Below are 27,212 nucleotides of genomic sequence, written 5' to 3'. Positions count from 1 at the left end.
CACAGACTCACCCTGCAGAGATCTTGCTGTAGTGCATGTAGGCTGCAATGATCACGCCTGTTTTCCCTTTGTTTCCCTGTAGGATGGAGAGAGAACAACAGGGAAAAATCACAACATGCTGCTTACATCCTCAGACACTGTGGTTTGTATTGAGAAAGCTAATTGTAGACCTGACAGTTTAGTAAGTATTGACTGTAGTGTTGATTTTTCTTTTATAGTGACACAGGCTCCGTCCATACTACTGGGATCTAGTTTAAAAACTAAACCTTCTCTATCCACACAACCATTTTGGCTCCGCATCATTTTTAATCCCTGTTTATACCGACATGCCTAAAAAATATGACATGGCCACTCAGGTATGGCCATGTGTGTAGCTACCAGTGTGCAGATTGCTGGAATAACAGCTCGTCTCCTACACATGTCATCAGTTGTATCATTGTAAAATGCAGAATTTAACGGCACAACAGCTGTTAGCAAAGACAACAGGATCAGCAAAGCTTGTAATTGATTATCCATGTTGTGTCCTACACTGGTAGCAGAGGCTATTGCCGGTTGTTTTCTTCTGGAATGAGTTCAACCAGCGAACCAGTGAAAGGCTACACTGTAACTGGAAAGATCCAATCAACAAAGGGCTGTGAGTGTCCACATCATCGTCTCTGTTTCTGCTCGTCCAGAAAAAAATGCAGCCCTGGAGTTTTTAAACTAATATGAGGCCAGTTGTGTTTCAAAACGTCTCTTTTTAAGTGGCTCTAAACCCTGAAGTCGTGTGGACACCAGGCCACGCCTAAACTCATCTATAGCTGAGTTTATGCATATTCAAATATGAAAATGTAGCAGCGTTGATGTAGCCCAAACAAAGAGAAGGCAAGGAAGGGACGAGAGGAAGGGACATAGAAATGATGTGGACAAGCTTGAGTTCAAATTAAAAAGCTCCCTGTGGTGTTTTTTTCACATCCGGGGCTCCGTCGTTTCTGACACATTCCAAAGAACTGGTTTCCTCAAATTCCTAATGCGACCCCTCCAGATACCAGACTGCACCTTCACACTGAGCACAAATTAAAGCTTGTTTGGCTCAGCCTGTGTCTCAATGGAAGATTCTACACTGACAGGAACTTGTTTATTCCTATCCCCTGGCGTGATCTGCAGCAGCGAAAAAAAAAAATTGCCTGGAGCAGGAATGTTCTGGAGAGTCAGCAGACCGCAGAAGTGGTCTGGTTTTAGTATTTAAAAATCTCCTGACCAAAACCAATAAATAAAACATCCAGACAAGCTGTGGGAGCTCGGTCGCCCTCAGAGGTGCTGGTTGGCAGTGGTGGAAAAGTTTCGATTTGCCAGCGCTTTCATATGATGATGACATAAATGAAACAGTAAATGATGCTCAGCAGTGTGGAAGTCAGATGCTGAGTTGACAGAGTTTGATCTCAGTGGTATGGTTACTTGTCTGGCTAAGGTCCAAACAGCTGATTGGATTACAGGAGACACTCGCCATCAACTCTTCTACACTTCGCTTTTTGTCAAGTCATGTTTAAACTGCTATGTCCTAATTCACTCATTGCATTTTATAACAGAAATAGAGAAGGGAAAAATCAAGGCTGCTTGTAAAAGATGATGGAAGAATTTGAACATATTATGCAATATTTAGTTTTTCTCCGAAGTCGCAACCACAGGATTTAACATTAACCAACAAGCATTAAGTGTGAAGCTGTTTAGTTCTGTTATATTGCTTCAAACTATTTAACACGATGTTTCCGCTATCTGATAGTGTCAAATTACAACTGAGTAATGAAGTATGATTCTGATGTATTTGTATTTCACTTGATTATTTTTTATTTCTGATACTTTTACATCTACTTTATACTTTATACATCTACCGCAGCATTGCAGAGCAATACATTCCGGCCACACCTAATTGGTTATGAGCAAATTTTCAGAGAATTATTTTTACATTTAAAACATGACTGAGGTATACAAATTACCCCTGGGACTAACTACTCCAAACTATAGGTACTTCAAATTAAAATGCCCTATGACACTTAGTAAATTCTTGATAAAACAAACGTTCTCTTCAATCGTTTTCACCTACAATTTGAACTGCCTCCATCGTGAGCATTTTAAACAGCAACGAGCCACCAAACAATCCTTCAACAAATCTTTTGTCTAAAGAGCAATTCAATTATTGAATCATCGAGTCCAGGAAACTGTAATTAATGTAATTTTTATAATGGGATGGTTGAAATTATATTGTCTGTGATTGAAATCAGAGCTCCCAAGATAAACTGTTTTTACTATTTGTGATCTAAGTTTTTGTTTTTCTGTGAGCCAAAGACAAGTTTTTATAATATGGACGTTAAAGGTTAAACTAACTTAGCCATAACCCAACAATGTCGCAATTTTGAAGAATCAAATGACTTTTAATTTAGCTGAAAATACTTCTGTACCTTTACTTAGTAAACTTTTTGAAAGCAGTACTTAGTATTTTATCAGTCTGACATATGAATATGTCCAACACTGGAAAGCAAAGAGCCAAATTGGTTGTCAGCAGTAAACATGGTCTCTGTTAATGTTAATGAGTAACACGTTTGTTTTGCATAAATTGAATATTACATTTCTACAATGATCTTATTTTACATATTAACAATGTACATGGTTCTTAATACTAATATAGCTGCTATTTCTAACCCCATTAACATGAAATGTGCAGCCCTATTTTAAATGAGCACATGCTGCTACCTCATTAAATCACTTAACCCATGACTGCTTTCTAATCTGCCACATTAAAAGCCTGGGAATCAGTGGAACGTCGGTCTCAAAAACCCTTATGCCCCCCTGAACTCTGACCTTGCAGTGCAGGACCACCACGTGCTGGGGGTCAGAGGTCAGCCACGTCTCCATGGCCTTGCATATGGCACAGATCTTATCCAGCGGCGGGGCGTGGAGGTCAGGCCAGCCAAAGTCATGAACCTGGTGGAGGGTGGAGACAGAGCAAAGGATCATATGATTCGAAGAGATTCAATAAAAGTTTGAGAAATTAATTCTCAACGAGTTACAAGAATTACAATGAGGAAATTTCTACCTTTGGATTTATTTTGGTGATATCGTGGCGCCTCTCGGAGAGATTCAGGAGCTGAAACCGAAAACATGTTTATCACTGCAGCCACTCATCATTTCAGTTATTTTATTATGGGTGTGATAGAAAAAAACAACAAACTGATCATTTTATGGTTCGCTGAGTCTATTTTGTGGCTTCTTGATGCCAAATGTTAAAACATATTGTCTCTGTCGTCTTTTGTGCGACAAGCATCGTCAGCTAAATTAAACTGAATAATCAAAGGACGAAGATAAAATCCCTGCTGCAACAAACACCACAGACCATGAAAGCTACTGTAATTACTGTCAGCTCTCACAGTGTGATGCATTTCTGTTCCCTCACCAGGAATTTGTCTTGATGTTTGGACTTGAGCATGGCAGCCACCTCCTTCAGGTTCAGCCGGTACCGCTGCTCCTCCAGGTTTGGGGGGAAGAAGACGGAGATGATCCTCTCGGTGATGTAGGTCAGGTCAAAGTCGTAGTGGCGCTCCATCACTCTCTCCATCACGCGGTCCACACTGAAGCTCCTGGAGAAAAAGCAAAAGAGGAACAGATTAAAAAAAGGGAGAGAGGAGGAAGAGGGAGCAAGGTTCAGGTGGTCATGCAGAGAGACACAGAGGGAAAGGTGGACACGGGTCAAAATGTGAGCGTTAATTCAGATTCTTTGTGGCAGCTCAACATGATCGTGCTCCCTCGTATGCTACGCTGAAACTGGCTGGATGCTGCGAGAAAGGAGGAAAGAATAAGAGAGAAACTGGAGCCTGTGACATGCAGGTCAGATCAAAAGCCAGCTTGCTCCATCACATAAACCCTCTGGAAAGAATGACAGGGAGGTGAACCTTTGTCTGAGGAAAAAGTGCAAGAATGCAGAAACAAAGAGTAGGGTGCAGTGTAGAAACAAAAAGCTCAATGAAGCCTTTTTTGAATGAAACTAATTTGTAGAACGTCGTTCAGTAACACAAACTCCTGTGGGAGAACAAACTCAGATGACCTTTACCTTGGCAGGGTGTTCCTCTGTTTGGTATAGGTCAGAGACTTGGTGGACCCCTGTGGAAATAAACAGAAACAATGAGAAGTGATTCAAACTTTGTTTGCCTCATGATGGTGACATCAGTCATTTGACCAGATGGTCAAACTGCCCCAGCAACTTTCTGGTTCCCCTCGACCAAATTATTCCCTTTATTGCCCGAATGGAAACCGAGCATTTAAAATGTTTATACCCCCACTCATGCATGTATACATAGAGTGGTTCACCTAAGAGCTGTCACATTTTATTCAAGATTTGAGGGGGGGGGGGGGGTTCTTATTCCAATTGCAATGACCTATTAATATTCCATTTGACTTATGCTCTCAACCCTTTCCATTTAGGATCCAATGATTATGCTTTCTATGCACCATTAAACTTTAGTAGATTTGCTATTTAATTTGATGAGCAGGTTTAAGTTTCCAATGGGAGATTCATTTTGATTTAAAGAACTTCATGTAATGACGATCACAGTCATCAGAAGTAACATTATTATTTTCACAGAGACAAGTGTCTGGCATTGCTTTGACTTTGGTTTGTTTAGCATGTGCTAAATCAAATTCAGGCAAGCCACAAATGTTTTCCCCTGACCCATGTCTGGACGTTTCCAGGACAGAGAGCATGAAGCTGGGGCCAAGGAAGGGAAAGAAAGAGAAAAAGGAAAGATGGGTAGAAAAAGTATGAGGCTGATGAGGAAGAGGAGGAGAGAGGAGGATGGAGTTGAAAGTGTGCTCACCAGGTGTTGGGTGTGTCGAGGAGGCGCAGTCCCTCTACGCTGCTGGATGTGAGGAAGGAGCGGGAACAGAGGAGAGGAGGGCGTGGATAGAGGGATGGTGAGAGGAAGTGGGGCAAAGGGAGTAGGTTGAAAAGAGGTGAGAGAGGGAATGAAGGAGGTAGAGAGAGGAGTGGATACAGAGGAAGGAAAGGGGAGTTAATTAAACAAACAGACTCTGTAATGGATAAACATTACTACTTCCTACAGCAACATCAACAATATTTGTTCCTCTGGACTGGAATGCCGCAGTGCTCCAGGATTGAACTGAGCTCAAACTGCGCTGAGGGCTCGGCTTCCCAAAAGGAATTCAACGAGAGGAAACCATACCGTGGTTTTGGGAAGCCATAGCTCTTAACTACGGATAGACAAGAGTGGGATAACTAGGGTTCTATACAGAGCGCTCTTGAGGAAAAGAAAGTGGGTGACTGAAGGGAACTTACCAGATCATTGGGAGGCACTGGGATGCATGCAGAGGTCACCTGGAACACACAAAGACAGCCACATGTGAATACAAGACATCCTTTTTGCTTCAGGACAGAGGGAAGCGCCACAGCTTAGAGGCGATTAAGATCAAATGCTTTGTGAGTAAGTCATGGAGAGATGGACTCACAGGGTTCCCACATCAGTGTCTTACTTTCAAGACCCCATTCCCTCAAGTTCAAGGACCCAGCATGGCTTGGTTTGAGAAATGGATTAATATGTCTAAATGAAAGGGCTGAAATAGGGTTTAGTTTTGCAGAAGCTCAAGATATTTCCATGTTTTATGTTTCAACATAAAATATATCAGTAAATACCCAAGTGAGACGAAGAGGTTGTCGTGCAGACGGGGTCAATGCACCAATCAACAAACAAGTCGGAAGTGATTGGAATGACATTGACGGTGGGGTTTGCTATATCCCAGAAATTGTGTTTTTGTTCTGGTAATTTCATTTTGGCTTCAAAAATAGTAATTCAATTGTGGATCATAATCTTTCGACAGTCACTGGGATTATATTCTGCAATAAAAGCCAGTAGAAAAATTGCATTTGATTTTTGTCGACAGGAACCAGGGTCACGGTAACTTCCCGGGTTGGCCGTCAAAACGTTTGTGCCATGGATAAAAAAATTCCCAAGCAAATAATGAGACTTTAGCCTTTTATCTAAATTTGTCAACTACTGGTAGAATGTCAGCCTAAGTCAGAACAAGATTCACCAATATCAGACAGTTGTTGAGGCCAGACAGGAGCAGGAATGTGCACTGGGTGGACTTTTTACCATCAAATGATGATGAATTGAGGACAAACAGTGTCTGTACAACTACTTAGATACATAAGTGCCAAGTAAACACAGGAACAGCTTATGTCCAAGAGCATGTAAGAAAATGAAAAGAATGTTCAAATGGGAAGCCAAATACACAGCCCCACAGCTGGAGGAGCACTGAGACAGAAACACAGATTGACACATCTGATTCCCATGTCTGTTATGGGCCTACAGGTCAGTGAACTGTGACCAAAGGAAGCAGGAGCAGGAGCCCTAATGAAGGGGGCTGACGGCCATAGTCATGCTTACGTAATACACGCAACACTCTCACACACACAAAGGCAGTGTTCCCGCTACACAGCCCTTTTTGGACTGTTTATTTGGATAAAGGAAAAGGGCAAGGACTTGTGTATACCGCATTGTGCACAAAAGGGAAGTTACACAGGCCCTGAACCTGGGGGGTGTGTCACCACCACAGTGTGTATGTGTTGTACAGTTAGTGTTAATCTCTCTTTCCTGCCTCCTTTCTTAAGCATGAAGCTCGGTCTCTCACTGATGCTAATACGTCAGACGTCAACAGGAAGGCAGAGGAACAGATAAGGAGCTAAATCAAGACTGGCCGTGTTTTGACAAATGTTGCTGGAAACAGGTCCAGGTTGTACATCGGCTATCAGATGACAAACTGGACACTGTGTCTGTATGACTCACTCTGAGGGTCACTGTTTATTCCCATCTCTGTAGGGAAATGGATCAAAAGTCGTATCCTGTGTTGTGGTTGCTTTTCATTTGCAGCCTGAACCCAATCCATGAGCAGATAGGAGTGGGCTTGGGCCGGGCTCTAATTTCTCTTAATTCCCTACGGCTCTATTAGGTCAACTTCATTTCATGTGTCTACTTTTTTTCCCCTGAATCACAGCATGTGAAACAATGCACTGTGGGAGAACTGCACTTCCTAAAGTCCCTGTTTGACACTGGCATTGAAGGCGTAGAGATTCTCAAATGGCCTCTGAAGGGAGATTGCAGAGACTACACGACAAGACATTCTGCAGAAAACTCTGCGAGCAGTTTTCAGGGCGGAGAAGAGAGCACAAGCCCAAAGTGGTGCCCAAACTGTTCTGATGGGATTTTCTTTGGCTTTTTCTGGCCGTGTTGTTTTTTGTTGACACTTGAGAAGACTGCAACGACTGCTCATGCCACAAATGCGTGTGTAAAAAGGAAAGGTTACCAGTTACCAGTTTGTTTCAGATCCCTTTCATTTTCAGAAATATGTTTATATTCTTGAAATATACAATTATAAAAGTATTAGTTTAATCAAAACAGGCTAAACTGCATGAGAACTTTAGTTTACAAGGCTATGTTGCCACTTCATTCTTGTTTTTTGAAGCCTGACGTGCACATGACAGAAATGAAGCACAACTCATTATGAAATCTGGTGCTATGCTGGAAAATATAACAATTTAACAAGCTTACACCAAGACAAATCCAAACCTGATGGAATCATCCTCTAGTTTTCTCCTCACTCACTCAGCCAGTCCTGGAAATGACCCATGTTGTTTCAAATGTCCTTGCTACAAGTTTTGACTGTGCACCCATTTCTGCACACAGCATGAATCAGACTTTACCTGGGTTGACGCTCTCGCACACCGGTCATTCATTTTTCTAATCTTTCCCCTTTTTCCTTCCTCCATCTTTCCCTCTTCCCGAGCGGCCACTGGAGGGGCCGGCTGAGGGCAGAACAAACACACCACACCAGATTCCATCTCCTCAGGCCAACACTTACGCACAAACTTCCTGCTAATAGACCTCCACCCATCTATGCTGCACTTTTTTTCTCTTCTTGCACCCACTTCATCTCCCTCCCATTTCACCCCTGCTCTCTCCCTTCTTATGTGCTTTTGCTATACGGCTGTTTTGTATGTTCTGCTTCTGTCTCCCTCCTCTCACCCTGCTTCCCTCGATCCCAACGCTTCCTTATCTTCCTTTCAGTTTCTTCTCTAATGTCTTTCTAAAAACACCCTTCCTGTTTGTCTTCCCCTTCACCTCTCCTACTTCCAACCTATCGTTTTACTGAAATCTTTTCATTCTCTGCACTCTTCCGTTTAAAACCTACACTGGTATTCTTACCTTGTAAAGAGTCTTAAACCCGATAGGTCACAGGTTTGATCCTGTGTGTCCATCAGTAACCAAATATCCTTGAAAAAGACAAAGACTCGTATTGCTTGTTCTTACTTGCTCTGGATACAAGTGCTGCAGGCTGCATGTCTAAACTGATCTAAAAATAAAACAAACACTGAAGTAGCTCGTATCAAGAATTTTAAAGAGACTAACATGACTCTCACCACAAATCTTACTGCTGTTTTTACCCTTCTGCTTCACTCTCAGTAAAATCCTTCCACTGCCTCCTCTCAGGTGGGTCCAGCTGGCGACACACAGAGAGCCCTGACCCCCTGTAACCCTCTCCCTCTCCCGGCCCTCTTCCCTCCATCACCGCCTGCCGGCCCCTGCCCTCTCCCCTCTCTGTTTTGTTTTTCTGCAGCAGCCGTGGTTCTTCCAGCTCTTTGTGGTCTCACTGAGCCATCAAAGCAGAAGAAGACGGCTAATGGATATTGCACGGTTCTCTCCTCTCAACCCATGGCATATGAGCTGAAGGCTCTGGGAGGACTCACTGTGTGGGGGGGTTGGTAGCATCCTTGGTGTGTTCGTACCGGAGAAAGCATGAGGGCGATTTTTTTGAGAGCCTGTGACAGTGTGTGTGATAATGATTCAGTATTTGACAGATTATTATGCTATTGATAATATTTGCTCAAATGTTTTTTTCCAATGGCAAAATCCTGTTAATGTTGACAATAGCTGTATAGATGCAAGAGGTCATACTGTCTCTATGTTAATTCATTTATCTGCTCTTGCCAAATATTTGTAGAATAAATAAATAAATCACAAACTTTTCCATCAAAATGTTTTTCTCTTCTAGAAGAGTTTCAAATGTTTAATGACTCAACCAGGACTCAGGGTGTTTACTCATTTTGGATCCAATGAAAATGCCCTGCTGGCTTCAGATCTTAGAACTTAAGTGTCCTCATTTCCAAAACGAGTTCATCATGTCATCATGTTCCTCTGCTTCATCCCTGTCCCTTTCATCTATTAAATACACAGGCAAAGGTGTAGGTGGTGGCAGGAATTTCTCAACGGTGCTGTAAACCTCGGTTGATATCAGCCACAATTCTGCCATTTTTTATTGAACTGATACTTTTCTGACTTCTGTTTCATCTGAAACTTTAAATATACTTCTCTCCTTTTATTCAGCTGTCAATGGTATCCTAAAATTAATTTTTTTGTTGGCTGATGTAACTTTTCCCGTAAACTAGCCACTGACAAAACAAACATTTAAATCAAGCAATTTCACACATTCTAAACCAAGCACTGTAAATGAATAAGAGTATTTTAGGATTAGGTTAGAAGTGTTACATGTTCCAATTGAAATCGTCCAAAATACCCGCTAGCATGGCCTGTCCATCGAATGAGTCACGTCAATGACGCACTTTATGTTCCCTTCCAAAGTTCTGAACAGAAAAAAGAGAGAAAGCAGGGCTAAAGGCAATGGGTCACTTTTTCCTATGTAACAAAGATGTGTTGTATTGAGAAAGATCAACCTAGCAGCAAGAATTGAAATCATTTAGAGTGTAGAGACGTAATAGTTACTACATCAGCGAGCAAAGCCAATTGTCCAAGATCCTGATCAAACTGCATCTGCTTCGTGATTACTGGACTACTGGAGCATTTCCTTTGATAGTTAGCCTCAGGCCTAATAGACCCCCATTCCTTCTGCTCTCCCGGGACAAGCCAATCAGAGAGCAGTGATGAAAGCCGCAACGAATCCGAAATGAAAGCCGATGCTGGCCGCGACCTTGAGTGCTTTCATCGTTGGCACCAAACAAGACAAGAGAGCAGGGGAACTTGCAGTGAACAGAGCACGGTGACATCTTAGTGTAATAAGGTCACAAATCGAAGAACCTACCAACAACTGACTTGTCAAAGTATTACACACACATTATCCTACAACAATAAGACAAAGCTAGCAACGGCAGCAGTGATTAGACGATGTTGAAACTCTAAAGCAGGGGTTCTGATTAACCCTCAACGACCCTCGAGGCAAAGATGCTCACGCTTGTGATGAGTTTGAGAAATATGGAATATCTCTACGCCCTACACCTGTTTTCTGTCCACAGCTCAAATTCCTTAAAAGATGAACATCAAAAGGAATGTATATAAAAGACTGTCTGAGCCAATTGCAGCCCATTCTGAAAGCAGGGAGTGAAGTAACGGGTGCTGTTATCACACTAGTGACACTAACATTGGGGGCTGTCAATCACATTTAGTAATTTTATTCAGTTACATAGGCTCTACATCGACCTGCTGACGTTATGGTTGCCCTGTGGGTATAAAATACTGCCTTTGCTAAACATGCTGTGATTCAAAGGTCTGGCAGTGAAATGGCAGATGGTCTTTCTTCTGCACAGACCTGCAGGACTCATTTTATGGCAGTTCTGAGAGTTACCTGGCTTAGTCGTATAACTATCCTTCAAATGTGCCCCACATGTCTGATACCTCTTAATCATGACAAGGTGGACTTCATGAGAAAACCAGAGAGCACCCAGCCTACCTCAAGGGGACTTCAAGGCCATAGCTAAGCAAAAACAACACCTATGGGTGAAATATGTCTATCCCCTAGACTTAGGAGTCCCCTTCACACTTTTAGTGTGAGCCTAGCTAACAAAGCGAATATCTGTTTTCTTTTTTTGTGTGTGTGTGAAATTGTTCTCACTGTTCAGCATGTTTTCCTCTTTGTCTCTCGTTCCCACACTTTCTTTTGACCCCGCGGGGAAAGAAAAGGGTCTCTTGTCTCTGGCTGTCTCGTTTTTGCTCCAAGCAGCTGAGAGGGAGGCCGAACATATCCCAGGTCACATGGGTCCCCGTGGTGGAGCTTTAATGACCCGGGTGGGAAGCAAATCCCTGTTATGGAGCTGGGTGTCAACAGTTGCCACTACAAGATATTCCCATAAAGTTATGCAGATGCAAAACACAAACAGGAATACACAAATACAGCCCACACAAAGGTTTTATCAGGTGCACGATGAGAACCGAAACACCATCCACCACCATGCTGTTCCCATCCACCCATCTTCACCAAGCCAAACAAAAGCGGATCGCTTGAATCCGGATAAAAATAAACCTGGGTATGAATAAACAAAGCAGGAAGACATGGGCTGGGATGAGATGGGGAGAGATCAACAATGGAAACAATCTCCTGTGGACCAACAAACACAGGGAGGGCGTTATACAGATCGGCCGTCCTTCGCTCCCTGTCTGCCTTCTGCGGCTGAACTGCATCTCTGACTGTCACTCATGACAAGATAAGCAGGGAGTGACACAATTCCCAAAAGCACTATATCGCCTCCTTTTTCTATATTTAAATCCTAAACCCTCCAGCCTAATCAGTGTTTATCATATTCCCAAAAACACGTTCATTCTTCAGACAGGCGTTGTGCATTGTCAACAGTTTGCCTTAGGGCCCACACGCCACAGATCACAAACAAGACGACGCTGTGGTTTAAGACTGTATTTATTTTTTCCTGTTTATCATCTGGATGAGGCCCCAGGATGTGAATACAAGGAGCTGACGGGCCTCAAGATGAAAAAGATGAAAAGACAACAGGACGGGAATAACCCATTAGTCACAGGCAGACATGTGGTGAAGATGTTATACTTAGTAAGATCGATATCAATAGTTCAAGGCAATTTAAGTGTTGATCAGTTGACACAGACTTTGTGATATGTGCCTCCAGGAGTTCTTCATGTTTACCCGACTCCAGCTTCAAATTATTTTTTGGTGGGATTTTCATTTCAAATGCCCCTGATTTAAATGTCTATGTAAACAGTGGAGAGTGGATATCAGTTAAATGTGTGACTCATGTCCTGCACCAAACAGTGTGGGCGTCAAGATTTAGCATCGCTCTTTCTGCTAAATTAAAGACAGACCAAACCACACAAACACAGACGCTAGGGTCACCAGGATATGACAACTAACTCCAGGAGACTTACTCTAACCTTAACCATAACTATTAGTTGCCTAACCCAAACTGCTAACCTTAACCCAAACTTAACTATTAACCTAACCTTTAAACCCTCAAACTAACCTTTTCATTTGAAATGTAAACATTTATAATATTAGGGAAATTGCTTTTAGCCTGCATGATGTGAATGCGTACACAGATTTAGGTCCCCACAACATGAGTAATACCTGCCCTCACACACAAACACACACACACACACACACACACACAAACACACACACACACATGCGAACTCAAAACACACCAGCCTATCTCAGCCATTAGCAGAGCTGTCAGTGATAAACTCCTTTATTCAGAGGAGACAGTCATGGTCGTGGTGATGTTAAAACGATACAGTTGGACCCTGTTAAACTGAATGACTCACTGACTGCGTGAGTTTTTGGTGAAGTGCTGGGCCTGCAAGGGGGGGGGGGGGGACCAGAGGTCTGGGCTCCAGGCCACAAGGCTCTAACAAGAGATTCTTCACTGCTGATGTCACAGAGAGCCTCGCAAACGATTAGGAGGTTTGCTTACAGTAAACTGTCCCTTGAATGTTTCTTTTTTTGTGCTTTTTGTGCTTTTGAAAAGCTAAGCTGTGGCTGACATGTTTTAAAAGCAATGAGTGATACTCCTGCAGTAACATCAGTGCAACCAGCAGGAGGTTTCCATGTGACAGGAAGTGTGTTGGGTGAGGGGGATGTTGGGGTCAGCTGTGATGTTATGGTGCCATTACTCCATCATTCCGTCTCCACTTAACTTCCCATGGTCTCTTCTGCAGGCTCTGCATACAGGGTCAGTTAAGTTAGAAAAAAGTGCAAAACAACAACACAGAACTGAAGTTAATGAAATGACTGCCACTAATAAGGATATTAGCCAGACAAATATCAAATATACTGTATGTTATAAGGCCTTTAGGAAAATGGCCCCAGTAAAGACAAGGGTCTTTCATTTAAAATCTTTACTAAAAATACAGCGGATCTGAGCAGCAGGACTCAAACCACAACTGTCCCGATGAGAGGCTTTCATGTTTACAGAAACATGAGGCGGGGAGTGTTGCTCTTCCTCTCATCCCTGCATCCTCCCCCACTTCCCCACTGTCTATCTGTCCTTGATTGTACATCCTCTTCTGGTAAAGGGGGGCAGACAGAGCAAACAGTCCACAGCCTGGTCTCATTTACATGATGTACTCTGACATGACGAGCAAATAAGAGGCCTGACAAGGATGAGAGACAACGAGGAATTCGGACGCATGGAGGGGAAGCAGGGATTTCTAATTACTGTAAAACACAGAATCTGTAGGATGGCTTTACCAGACCTGGAGAGTATTTAGTGTTTTTAACGACTCATCAGTCACCCAGATATGTGAAGCATTAGTGAGCCAGTTTGAAGCTGGTAAACAGCTTTGCAAAAAAGAGACACTGCAGACAACTCTGACGGCTGCGATCACATTCCGGTCAGACACTGGAAACCAGCTCAGGTTCATTTGGAACCTTATGATCTTGCTACATCCATGTAGTTGTGGGATGTGAAAGAACTCTTCTCACTGTGGATCACACATGAATGTAGGATTGGAGTGTTGGTTGGTCTAATATCAAACATTGTCGTATGTGATCTACATGCAGTTTTCCATTATTATGATACATCTTCTGTGGTTAATGAAAGTTATGCCAGTGTCCCTCTTTCTGTACAGTATGTTCAAGTACAGTGTGTCTGCCAGTCGCATCATTCAGTCAACCAGCCTGTGGGATTTCGTATCAGTGGGGTTCCACTGTGATACTTTGCAATGAGCTGTACAGTCAGTGGAACAGTCAAAGAGTTTTCCCTCCTGACCAGCGGAAACGATTCTTCTTGCCTAATGAGGCCGTCAGACTGATTGACTCGTCAAGGGGCTGCATCTCACTCATTTGAATCCTTCCTCCCCCAACTGTTGCTGTCTTTCACTCTCCCTATCTCTGTGTCTCCCCTCAATATTCCCTCCATCTATTCGCCCTGGGCCTTCCCCACCCCCCTGATTCCCTCTGGACTAAATATTCCATTTGGGATCAAAGATAACGAGCAACAGTTCTCTGAGAGAAGAACATGTTTAAGTGTGTGTGTGTGTGTGTGTGTGTGTGTGTGTGTGTGTGTGTGTTAATAGAATGGAGATGGGCCAGCTGGAGGCTGTTGACCATGTGGGCAGAGAGTTGGGAACAGAACGGCCAAAAGAAAGAGAAAAAACAAGTGCCTACTTTATATCATCAGTCTTTGATGCTCTCAATTCCGATGCTTCCATCAGTACACTTAATGAGGTACACTAAACTCTGTATGTGATATGTATGTGAACTTGGCAGAAATGATGATGGCAACAACTGACCACCAAAATACCTCCCACCTGCTTTGCTCACTTCTCTTGCTTGTGTGTCCTGTTTCCATGTAAGTCATAGTGTAATCACCAACTCCAGCAGCAGCACACATGTGAAGGGCGAACATGAGGGAAGTCGAATTGGGATAGATTTTGGCTGGATTTAATGTAGTGTCTGCCTGTCTGCAGCTAGACTGCCCTCGTCATTGTTGCCGCCCCCATGTCCTCCTTCCTTAGTCACCATTTCCACAAGTTTGAAAATGTGTAGGTGGCTCCTCCTCTTCTGCTTCATAGCCAATATAGCGACCACTGATGATGAGATGTGTCGAAACGTTTGACCACATCGCATGATTCACAATCGTGTGCACTCACAATAATATGTGTAAGCCTAAAGAAGTACGCAAATTGTGACGCAGCAATTCTTTCAGGGAAGGCAGTTTAACAAGAGTGGGGTTGTTTTCCAGGGAACTACAGCAGAAGCCAACATCGGGCGGCTGGTGATGTAAATAGAAGCTCGGTGAGAACAGGATGGTTTACAGATGATAGAGGGCCGACCTCCAGATGTGTATGTTGGCACATACATATGCTCATGGAGGAGGGTAGAGGTGGAGGATTCAAACACAAGGTTTAAGATAATAACTGCCAAATGTGGATCAAGGGCAAGTGAGGGAACACTTTAAACTAATAGCACTGTTAATGCAGGTAACTAAGCTTGTTTAGCACAAACAAAGTGATATAGTGTTAATAAAAGGAAGGCAAAGTGAATTGATGAGGCAAGCAGACAGCTGCATCTAAATGGACCATATCTCTACCATCACTAAATAAGTCTGCATTTTAGGATTCACAGTATTAGAGATTGATGCCACAGGAGGGTAGATAACAGCAGCCAGACCCCTACGCCCTGTCTTATCCGACCTCTCCCTTCCTGGGCAGCAGCGATGGATATCACTGTTTAACTACCAGTCAACAGCAGCACATCACACAGATACAGTGAAGCTGCTTTCAGACATACACTGAACTCTGTATTTTCACCGGAGGAGGTGCATATGTTAACGCAAATGTCTGAGTGAGAAGCTCCGCAGTCTTTGCAGACTTTCTCCACGTGACCTCCTAGTAGAAAGTCAGTAGTTATCCAGGAGAATCCGATGTGTGAACACATGCGTGCTTAAAATGCTTATTTCCAGTCTCATATCTGTGCACTAAAATGGCGCTATAGCTGGCAGCTGGTTAGCTTACAGTAGCATGCCTTCAAAAGTTGACACAAGGTAAAAGATTGCCCAGGTATTTCCAACGGTAACAAAATACTGAGTCTGTCAGTTGGACACCTCTAAATCCTGTTAATTAATAAGTTATATCTTACATAGCTGCGTTCCTTTTATTTCAGTCTTATGCTAAAGTAACCAACTGACCCTAACCTTTATTGGCATACAAATATGAGAGTGATATTTATCTTTGCATCTATCATCATGAAACTGGCCAGTACAAAGTACATATGCCACGCAAATGTGTCCTGAAAGTCCTAAAACCCAATCTCTCAGATCTCATTCAGAAGTGTCCACATTATTTTAACTGTGTGAAGCAGCTGCATCCCGGGCCACATGTGAAGGACCACCTACTCAGCTGAAGACCTCTGACCCGCTACAGTTTCACAATGAAACAAATGTCTCAGTGTCCATATGTTGATTGATACTTTTCTTACATTTTTGTATCTATCTGGCTGTATTCATTCATTCATTCAGCCCCTCCTCACTTGCTCGTTCTTTCTCACACGTACACACACAAACACATAAACACACATTCATCAGTAAATCCAGACAGAGTAAAAAGGTGAGATCTAATCGCATGGGGTCAGAAGAGAAACATTAAGGAGTCATTTTAAGGTGTGAACAAATGTACTTAATGAGATTGGATCTCTCAGGACGGAAGGTCTGGATAAGGCCATAGAAAAGCCAGTACCTAATTGTACACGGGGAGACTTGAGAAAACCGAGCATCAAATATGTTGTACAAAGAACAATAAAACCTTGCAGAGACAAACAAACACCATGCAGGATAAAAGACAAGCCACATCACAAGTTCTTCTGAAAAGCCTTATTCTACTCTTCTACAGCACGTACTGTTTTCAAAGCCACACTGCCATCTCTGAACTCATCCTCTGGGCTTTCCTCACCTCAGGTTCAAGACAACAGGATGGAGGGATGCAAGAGTCCTGTCTTTGCCACATGCCTTTGCCCTTGGCTTTCTCTCCTTCGCCCAGCTGACTGCCAAGGCTCCCCGCCTCAGCCTCTACCCTGTCTCCGTCACTCTGGCTATGGTTGGCATTCCCCCCTCTGCATCCCTCTGTCTATTCATCATACCATCCCTCAATCAATGACTCTTTCACAGAGGCAGCAGTGTGGGGTTGGAGCAAGGCTTACGGCTCCTTCCGAGGAATGCAACCAAGCAGCCTTCATATTAGCAGAGATCTCTAGACTTCTGCCTTTACACAGCCACTGCCACAGACCTCAGTGAAATGACAATATGTCAAACCGCTCAGAAAAGATTTCTGTCCCTCCTTCAGTTCAATCTATATTTTCAAATAAGGGCGGCCCTCTCCTAGTGTCCCGTCTCTGGAAGTCAGTGGGTCAACATTGAGACTTAATCTTGAATAAGGGGGGTCATGTTGGTGGCTGTTGATGACTTCCCATTTAATGAGCTCTACAGCAGGATACACTCACATTATTGACTTCTGATATTCATATTACTGCAGTAATCAAAGTTATTGATGTAACAAGATTTATTTACCACCAAATAACGACAAAAACTTCTGAAAAAATACAAATCAAGACAAGACTGTATAATGACAGTTGTATCCAAAATGACTGCATATAAAAACTATTACAGCTTCAATCCTTTTATGTAAGTGTCATTACACTGTTACTTATATGTTTTATTTATCTAGCTCTTCTTGATAAAACTGTAAAGCTCTCACTCCAATAGTTACCAATTCTGTGATCTATTTTTGAGGTACCTTCCTTTAGCAGCATTAACTGCTCACTGTTTCATTTATCACATTTATCACATTTAGAGTTTTGACCTTAGTCCTTCCTTAGGTCAAAGACTTGATAAGTCCAGTTGAATTAAACCAAACAAGCTTTTGCCTAATGCGAATAAGTAACCAACAAACAAACACACAAACAAATAATAGAAAATGGTCAATCAAGGTAATGAGATGTTAGTGGCACACATTTTCCTGTGCTTCATCATTTATGGCAGAAAAGAGAGTTCCACTGCACTTTGTTATGTTTTGTTTTTACTGATACATCAGCTTCTCCTCCTCACCCACTTTCAACTTAAGTTATTAATGAGCAAATTGAAAATGCTCATTAACAGAAATTATACCTTTTTGTTGTATAGTTTTACTTCCACTTTCTACACCACAAACAAAACTATTGGCTGACATTGATTCCTACCTTGACCTCGCACTTCCTGTGGGTGGCTGTCTTGCATACTGAGAGTAACGAAAGTAGAGAAAGAGGAGGAAGAAAAATAAATGACAAAAGTAGCATTATTATAACTGCATTGCTCAGTTATTTATGAAGACATGGGAAATTATTTGCAGGCAATACATTCAGTCATTCAGTAAGTTGCAAAATTACAGTCATTCAACTTCTTCTATTCCATGTCCTACATCATATCCTCATTGTGTTGTTTAGTAGGGCTAGACTTTCAGCTAGACTGTTATATCAGCCTGCCATGCCATGCAATGACACATTCGTCTAGACCAGTTGTCAACACCGCCACACAAACAACCGCATGTGCTTGCAACATTCACCTCTGCAGAAGGAGCCCACGTGATCCACGTTCTGCCGACACACGCTGCACTGCCGCTTCTTCTTGAAGGTCTTCTCCTTGAAGATGTGGGGCTCTCCCTTCCCCGCCTGCTCACATACACACAAACACACACAAACACGCAGACAGAAAAATTAGATTTTTGCACTCAGAATGTGGCAATACAGTCTGAGGAGCTGCCAACTCTCCAAAACCTTGTTTGACCTTAAACCAAGAGTTTGACTTGGCAGATGTTAAATGTTTGTCTGTCGACCATTTATACCCTTTCTTTTGATGGCATGAAAACTAAACAGTCAAGGACGGGACTTCCCCGACTCTTTCCACAACAACCCTCAATCAAAACTGAGTATATGGACGTATGGTCAATGTGTGAAATTGGGGAAGTGAAAACCGCAATATGCCAATTAACTTATTCAGGACTTGATTGCAGCATTATCCATGGAGAGACACGTCTGCTCACAGGGCAGTAATGGCATTATCATATTAATGGTATAATATGACATAAAAAACACATTATATAACAACATCACAACAAACAATATTCTTATCATATTTATCTATTTCTAATGAAGTTTTGTGGTCATCTGTTCAACATCTGCAGTACGTTTGAAAAGTTTGAGACTGCAATGATTCTACATTGTCACTGTGAGAGTTAATGGCAAACATTTCATAGATGTCATATTTTGTAGAAATTTTCCTCTGATTTTATGTGTTCAATGGAATATTTTCCTCCCATTGTGCCATGCAGACTGCAGCAAGATGCAGTAAAAAGGACTTGCAGCATGTGTACCACTATGACACCATCCATGCTCTACTCCCTTTGCCTCTTGAACCTCTGCTCTGGTTGTGTAACTGTCTTCCAGTAATAATCCTTGTGGTTCCCGCCCATAACCCATGATAATCCAAATATATAGTGTGTGTGTGTGTGTGTGTGTAAGTGTGTAAGTGCGTGTGTGTTAGTTCATGTGGTAGCTCTTCTCTTCCCACCGAGTGCCTCTTTGTTTCCCAACATGGGTTCGGATCCACAGATGACTGGGCCTGACAGGACTCAGAGGAGGCTTTGAACACAAGAACACTAACGACCACAGGCTAAGTACGGGGATTGCTTAGCATGTTTTCATGCATGGGTACATAATGGGAGAAAAGTAGAGGGAGAAAACCAGTATGTGCAACGTCATGTTGAGAGGCAGCACACATGTAAGGGCAGTTATATAATAAGCATGTGATACTAACACGTTTTCATTTTCAAACAAAAATTATCTCTGTCCATGCAAGCTCTTTGACTCAGTGTAAGTGGAATTTCCTGTCCATACTAACACACTTGAATATGCATATAACATGACCTGACCTCACATACACTGAATGTGCGTCATTGTTTCCAAACAACTCAATTTAGTTTTAGCAGCTCAAAAACTCCAGAGCTGTGTAGTCAACTGGGATATCCGGAGCAGAGTTAATGTGTTTTTAACTGAAAAAGCAGTCGTGGGGATGTAGCCTGAGAGCTTCTCTATTAACACTTTTGAGGAAAAGTATGGGTGCAAAGCAAACACACACCATCAGCTTTGTCACCATGAAAAAGAAGTGATATGTCTGAAAGCCATCATACTGCTGAGGCTAATCAGCACGTTCCCATGGCCTCAATTGAACTGATACATGTGCATAAAGGGTTTTTTGTTTTCTCTGTGTGTGCTTCTTCTCCTTGGTAACAAAGAAAGGCGGCTGTTTGCACACTTTTTCCATTATCCCACTGCTTTGACTCTGTTCTCTGGACTGGACAGTGTTTGGACAGCTGCCTGCCTGGCATCACCCTCTGCCAGCTGTGTTCAGCGGCTGCTGGCCCGCTCCAGCACAAGTGTACTATGACCACAGCACCTTGGACGGTGAAGTCGGACCGGGTGGGTGGCGCGGGGGCTGCCTGTGGGCTTAGATATCTATTATGTAATATGGTGCGGTCAGGAGATGGACGTCCCACCACTAGAACTGTGGAGTCATTACTTTTGCAAGTTGTATATTTTTTTTATGTTAAGATCTCCCTTATTTTGGTTCCACTCAGTATAACTTGGAATATTCTCGCTTATACTTTGCTCACAGCAAAGTCCACACAGGCTTCATTAACTTTCATGTTATCTTGTTCTATCTTGATCCTGTTTTGATGAATCCTCCTCCTTCCTTATTCAAAGGACACCCTTTCCTGAACCCCAAACATAACAAATGCTCATTGTCTCATGACCAGTTTTACTAGTTAATGTATCCCTTGCTCATTAGCCCTGCTCTGACATTAATGTCAACTGACAGAGCATGTCCGATATGGACTTTTGACACACTGTCACAAATGCGAACCCAACCTCATTTCACCTACTCCTTCTTGAATGTGTATTTGAGGATTCAGTCTTTATGCCCTCATTCTCCTCAATGAACTTGTGCAATAGCCTGGTTAAGCATGTATGTGTGTGTATTTGCGATCAGGAGTGTACACACATAGGGCCCACGATGAGTTTTAAAAAAGCAGCCAGCTACTGTCAGCTCAACCACAGTGGTAATGTGGGCTGAGAGATAAACACACAGAGGAGAGGTTGGCAGCATTCCTCCTGTTCCAGACACAATCAAGACCACTATATGGTCCCACCACAGGCAATCATGGTCAGACGGTGATACGAGACTCTGCTACTGAATGCTGTAGAAGCTAGGACTCATATCTGACACCAATAAAAAGCTGAAAGCTATAAAGCTCAGGTTCACGTGAGGGAACTAGAGGGAAATTCGCAGATGACTTTATTTCAAGCCACTTAAAATGATGGTTACAGCAACGACCATGAACGTGGCCACGGCTCTCATCTCATGTCCTTTCATTTCCCGTCACCTTGGTTATCGGATTAATTAATGAAATGCTGAAACAAATTTCTATGTTACAAATAAATAAATAAGAGGTGTGCCACTTTTCTTTGTCACTAGAAATGCAAATATGTCATGTGATTTTTTTTTTTTTAAAGGTTGCAGGTTCTATCTCTACAGCTACATCCACAGAAAGCATGATGTATTTATGTCCAGTGTCTTAAAGGTAAATGCTTGGAATGAGCTGATTGCTCGGTCTGTGGTGATGCAGGTTGGAGTTTTCTTTATGAAACTGTAAAAGTGACCTGCAGTAACTGTTAGAAGTAAAGACCAACTGCAGGAATGTTCGACGCAGCTCATAGAACCCTGAACTAGAGAATCAGTTGTTGCCGTTGTCTTGAACGTGACCATTGTTGTGAATGTGCTGTTGTCGTGAATGACAAAGTCACTTGCGTTGCTGAGTCTCAGCCAAAGCTGCTACAGAGCTGCTACTTGCTTACTCAAATCTTATCAATATTGAAAGCATCACTTGTCCAAAACACACCAGAATAGTCACTGTGGTTCCCTGAGCCCATAACAATACACACATCAAGTGTGACGCGAGATGAACAGTTCAGTTGGCGTAAAGATGTATGTACCTAAACATTCACATCAGCTCAAGCACTGTAAAGCATTAAACATTACTATATGCAGTTATGGAAAGAAAATACAAGTTCTGTCAATTCAAAATCCTGAAATCAAGGCTTGTAAGTACTTCGTAACTACAAAGCACAAGTCCTGTATTTCGGTGAAATTACCCCAAACGGTAGCAACATGTATTCACAGCTTCATTAAGGAAAAAGCTATGTGCAAACTGAGGAACCGAATCCACAGAAAACACCAAACTCAACTCAACTCAACTCAACTTGGGAGTCCGGCAGAAGAAACCACAGAGGAGGAGGTTTACAACTTTGAGGCAGATTAAAACAGAGGAAGCTGAAAACAGCTGGTGGAGTCTCAGTGCATGAGCACTAAAACCAACCTGTGATGCTGAGCCCGATCCCCAGGATAGTAATTACTGTCACTGCTGTAATGGACAAAAAACATTTTCCTGTACTAAAACGTGTTATTCGGTTTTCAGCACACTGAGCTAATAAAGAAACTCACATTTCTGCTGCCTGACACAAAAACTGAAAAACCGTGAGACATATTCACAACTGCACCGGCTGACCCCATTCAATCCATCTGCCATCACTGACAAACAGTGATGGACAACCTTCACATACATACAGTACATATGACAACAGGAGCAACGAAGCCACAGCAACATTTGAAGCCTGCCAACATTTCCACATTAGTGACACAAGCTGCAAACAGCTACCTGAGACCTCAGGAAGAAGAACTCCCGTGCAGATGTGTATCCCTTCAGACAGTTTCCCTCTTCCCGTGCCGGTGTCCCCCTGTGTGCTTGAACAGACCCCACCTCCACTACCCCTGCTGTACGCACAAGAAGCCCTTTTTATAATATTTTTAGCCTTCTGGCAGAAAAAGGAAGCAGAAGGTTCTGGAGTCAAAGAGATGCTTTCTAACCAGAGATCCCTCCCCCTCTTCAGTGCACATCTGCCCACCGTCACAGAACAGTAGCTGGATTGAGGGAGGGAGGGGTTTGACACGGGCACAAGCGATGCACACAGTTTGAGATTTGTACATTCAAATGTAAAAATAAATGAGAGCCATTCGAACACACACACACACACACATAAAAAGCCCTGGAAGCGCCTCCTTGTTTCTTTCTAAATATAGCCTTGATATTTAGACAAAGATAGGCATTGTGTGGGAGTGGTTCATACTGACTGGACATTGACCTCAGCTTCAGCTGCAGATGGTCAGTGAGGGCCCTAAATCAAACTACCCTTGAGGGGGAGAGTGACTTTGTCATTTGAAAACTATATTACTCTGTCACTTTTTCTTCAGCTCTTTGGATCATTATTTTACAGGCCAGGCACAACCACTTTACAGTATGACGGTTCTACACAGTCAAAAGTGGCAGGTGTTTTACATTCAGCTGTGATAAACTGGCAGAAATGCTTATTTGACATGGTAATTTAAGTTATTGATATTATTTAATCATAATGACTTGTTTTGTCTCTGTAATTTATTTAATTTAATTTATTTATTTCATACTGCTTGTATCTATCTAATAATTACAGAAATCCCTGTCTGTCTGTCTGTCTCTTTGTTGAACACATCTCAAGAACCGGATATCTTATCAGTTTACCATTTGGCATGTCTTTAATAAAGGGCTCAGAAAAGTGCTTTAATGTGATTTGGACACGTGATATGTTCAATAATAAACTTTGAATAAACAAGTGAACAGTGGTCTGTAGCTGCAACGTCTGGGACACATTCTTCTTCCCTGTCATACCTATAGTACATGGGGACAGCTGTAACTGAGGGGGTAGAGAGGTCGTCCTCTAACCAGAATGTCGGCGATTCAATCCCAGTGCCAAAGTGTCCTTTGGCAAGACACTGAACCCTACATTGCCCCTCGTAGAAAGGGGGAATGGGCATGTGTGATTGGGGGAATGGCAGTAACTTGTACTGTAAAGCACTTTGAGTGATCATCAACACTAGAAAAGCACTATATAAGTACCTTTTACATTACCAAGAATGCAACTTGACTCAATCGACTCTACAGATTTGGGTGTAATATGCTAGTCTATTCCCACTCAAAACGTTTCACTTAATTTACAAAAGGGTATTGAAAGGGAAAAGCTGCTCTTCTCCTCAATCAAACATGATAGTCTTGTCTAGCTGACAAGCTAGTTAGCTCAGTCGCTAATCAATTCACAGTGATTATTCAAATGAAAAACACTTGTAACACTCTAAAACGTCAGTAGTTTAACATCACATAAAGCAAAGAGAAGCAGCAAAGTCTCATTAACCATTGTTCACAATAATAGTTGTTGATTTTGTGTTGCCTGAAATAGTTTCAAGCTGTGTGATGAAATGAGGTGAACGGTGACACAGGTCAAACTGCATCTGCTGCGCAAATGGTGCCAATGCAAAGCAGGTTTTCTCACTGACTATCACACACTAGTCTTTTGCAAAGAGGGGGAAAATTCTAAGGCCCTTGAAAGGAATTTATAGAATCCGACCTTCAGTTTCAGTTGGAACGACCTGATTCTCCTTCTGGTTGGAGGGAAGTTCCATGTCCCTCAGAAATGGACAACGACCTAAACATTTTTAATTTTGCAACAGCTGTTAATCAATCACACAGATGTTCAGTGGTGTATTTGTCACTTCTTGTGTACTTAAAATCCCACCCTCCATTGAGAGTTTCTCCCATGGTCTGGTATCTGGGTTCCTGCATCATTTTTCTGGCATCAAGGCCAACATGTGTGTTTGTTAATAAATGTGAGTGCACGTGTATGACCGAAGGGTGGGACAGGCAGTGGAGGGAACAGAGACTGCCTGTCCCTGAGGTGAAGTCAGCCAGTGCCATGTTTCCTTTCCCGTGGACTTCTGTCACAAACACACACACAGACACACACACATACACCCCTTGCTCAATTTATCATATTTACTGGCAAAATGCAGCATCTGTTTTTCCCAATAATGTCGCCCATTCATTATGCTACAGTAAGCGAATGACATCATCAGGGGGTGATGATTAAGCAATGGTAAAACGTGTTACTTTGGACCACATCTGATCTGACTGCAGCCTCAGACACAAGTCTACCAAACCTGTCGCTGCGTCTGCTGGAGTAGAAGGAGTCCTTTTCCAGGTAAGAGTGAATAGCTGCTACTGTAGATCTGCACTCGGTGAAACTGCATCTGGCACAAGGGAATGTGAGCCGGCCTCTGTTTCAGCCTCTTGGCTTGGCAGCAAACAGGGGGTCTCCCAAGTAAACACAACCATCATGTGTGTGGACCATCAAACTTCTCAGTTACACCCAATAATTACAAATATGGAATACCTGCTGTACACTGAGCACAACCACTGTATTGTACTTCTGTGTGTCGCCAATGGAGCAGCTGACTTTAGTGCCTGGCTCAAAGGCAGCAGTGTTATTTTTTGTGGGAGGAGGAAGAGGTTCATTAATAAAATGAGTTTCCTGCCCAGGTTTTCCCAGAAAATGTGATATTTTTACAACAAGCTCCCTATACAATCTGAAGGGAAATGTCGGCCGGCCAACACTTATCTGCATAACATATAGTTCACATAGGAGAAAAACTGCTAGTGAACACACTGTTATCAGTAAAGGGAAGGTTGGAAGAGGTTGGACAATGTTATCTTGTTGTTAATCCGTAGCTGTTTCCCTCATGTTGCAAAGGGGGGAATATGAACTCTGACAAGCCGGGATCATGATAGAGCCAACGCTAATTTGTTACTGTATGAACAACACGGACGTCATTAATCACTGTCTCTGTGCACACACAAACACACACTCGCGCAAACACTCACCTATGGAGGCCCACGAAACCAAGCATGTATGTGACCATGCACTTTTAGTCATCTTAAAATGCCCTTAAGGATACCAGTACAGTAACACACATCAAAGTGTTTTCCCATCCTTGTTTTAGCATTGCACTGACATCCATTCATTTTAAACTGCCTAACAAAAAGTATGTGACCCAAACCTTAACCAGGACATAAATTGGACCCCATGAGGTGTACGTGTCCAGAATGTGTACATACACACACACACACACAGTTGTGTCTCCATAACCTCAGAGGATATCACTTTGACCTACATTAATTTCCAATTGACTAACTCTAACCTTATCCATAGTTACTATTTGCATTACCCTAACCATAACCATAACCCTAACCTAAACCTGACCTAACTAACATGTATTCACCAAATAATTTCTGGGGGGATTAGTGTTATGGGGACTTGATTTTTGTCCCCATACGGAAGACAAGCCGTCAGGAGTGTGACTGTGTAAACATATTTAGGTCCCCACAACTTGAGTAACAGCTGGATCACACACACAAACCTTATTCCTAACTTTAATCAAACCACAAATCGCATCTGACCTCTGACTTTAACCAGGAGCAGAAAAAAAATGTATGTGAGCTTTGGTCCCTATGAGGTTCACTGGTCCTGACACGATCAGTGTCTATGCAAAAAACACTCACATTACACATGCACACACACACATGCGCCTGTCATCACAATCTGACAAGGGAGGAAGCTACAAATTGCCCATTCTTCTTACACATGGCAATTACACCTTAATTCACTGCATCAGATAGAAAACTTCAGGTCTCCATCAGACAGAATGGTCCATTAGTTAGTGACGTGTATGAGAAAGAAGGCATGAGAAAGTCGAAGGCAGCTGATCCAGATAACTCCAGCTCATGCCCCTGATATTGAATAGAAATACACATAGAGATATTTTGTAGGAGAAATATAGACAAAACTGTGCGCTGACTGAATCCTGCTCATCACCGGTAAGTGGTGTGTGCGTGTGTGTGTGTGTGTGTGTGTGTGTTATTGTGTTATTGTGTGTGTGTGTGTGTTATTGTGTGTGTGCTGCTGCTCGGTGCATCATATGACCCCGTTCAGAACATCGTATGTCAGTTCAATGAAAACACATCGAGCAACTTGTTGAACAGCAACAAGTCATCGCAGGTATGTGCGTATTTTCCTCGTGGCTGCGCGCCCACAGTGCACAGTACAGTACAGTACAGTACAGTAGTCTACAGTACAGGGACACTACTCAAGTGAAGTTAGTGCGTAAAGCGTGATCCCCGCAGGGAAAGTGTGTCTACACACACAGGCAGGTGTGGTGAGGTCTGTATGAATGGCACAGACACACGGTGCCCTCAGTGCGCCACATTCACCACAATAAAGGTGCTTCTATAACTGCAAATATTCCACCTGTATCTACTGTAGTGATGAGGCTTTAACAAACTGGACACTTCACACGGGACAAACACTTATAGTCATTTCAAATGATGACGCCTTTAGGATATATACAAATA

At 42.6% G+C, this 27,212-nt stretch overlaps 1 protein-coding gene across 5 annotated transcripts in view; it reads right to left on the bottom strand.

Moving 5' to 3' along the window:
* Window positions 1-27,212, bottom strand: part of tns2a (tensin 2a) — a 50,907-nt gene that overhangs the window by 15,229 nt on the left and 8,466 nt on the right. For 3 of the 5 annotated variants that reach the window (XM_053425279.1, XM_053425281.1, XM_053425283.1), the window contains exons 2-10: window positions 18,390-18,495; window positions 18,028-18,065; window positions 5,327-5,365; window positions 4,848-4,889; window positions 4,085-4,134; window positions 3,431-3,614; window positions 3,074-3,124; window positions 2,839-2,961; window positions 12-76 (exon numbers count right to left, since the gene is read on the bottom strand). In XM_053425279.1, coding sequence (XP_053281254.1) covers window positions 12-76; window positions 2,839-2,961; window positions 3,074-3,124; window positions 3,431-3,614; window positions 4,085-4,134; window positions 4,848-4,889; window positions 5,327-5,365; window positions 18,028-18,065; window positions 18,390-18,495 — 698 coding nt within the window. The remainder of the gene's footprint in view (window positions 1-11; window positions 77-2,838; window positions 2,962-3,073; window positions 3,125-3,430; window positions 3,615-4,084; window positions 4,135-4,847; window positions 4,890-5,326; window positions 5,366-18,027; window positions 18,066-18,389; window positions 18,496-27,212) is intronic. The other 2 variants (XM_053425280.1, XM_053425282.1) reach the window with 2 other exon arrangements.

This window comes from Pleuronectes platessa, chromosome 6 (genome assembly GCF_947347685.1).
Source record: "Pleuronectes platessa chromosome 6, fPlePla1.1, whole genome shotgun sequence".
NCBI classification, from domain to species: Eukaryota; Metazoa; Chordata; class Actinopteri; order Pleuronectiformes; family Pleuronectidae; genus Pleuronectes; species Pleuronectes platessa.
The sequence above is the reverse complement of the archived record's forward strand: the minus strand, read 5'-3'. Positions and strand labels throughout refer to the sequence as shown.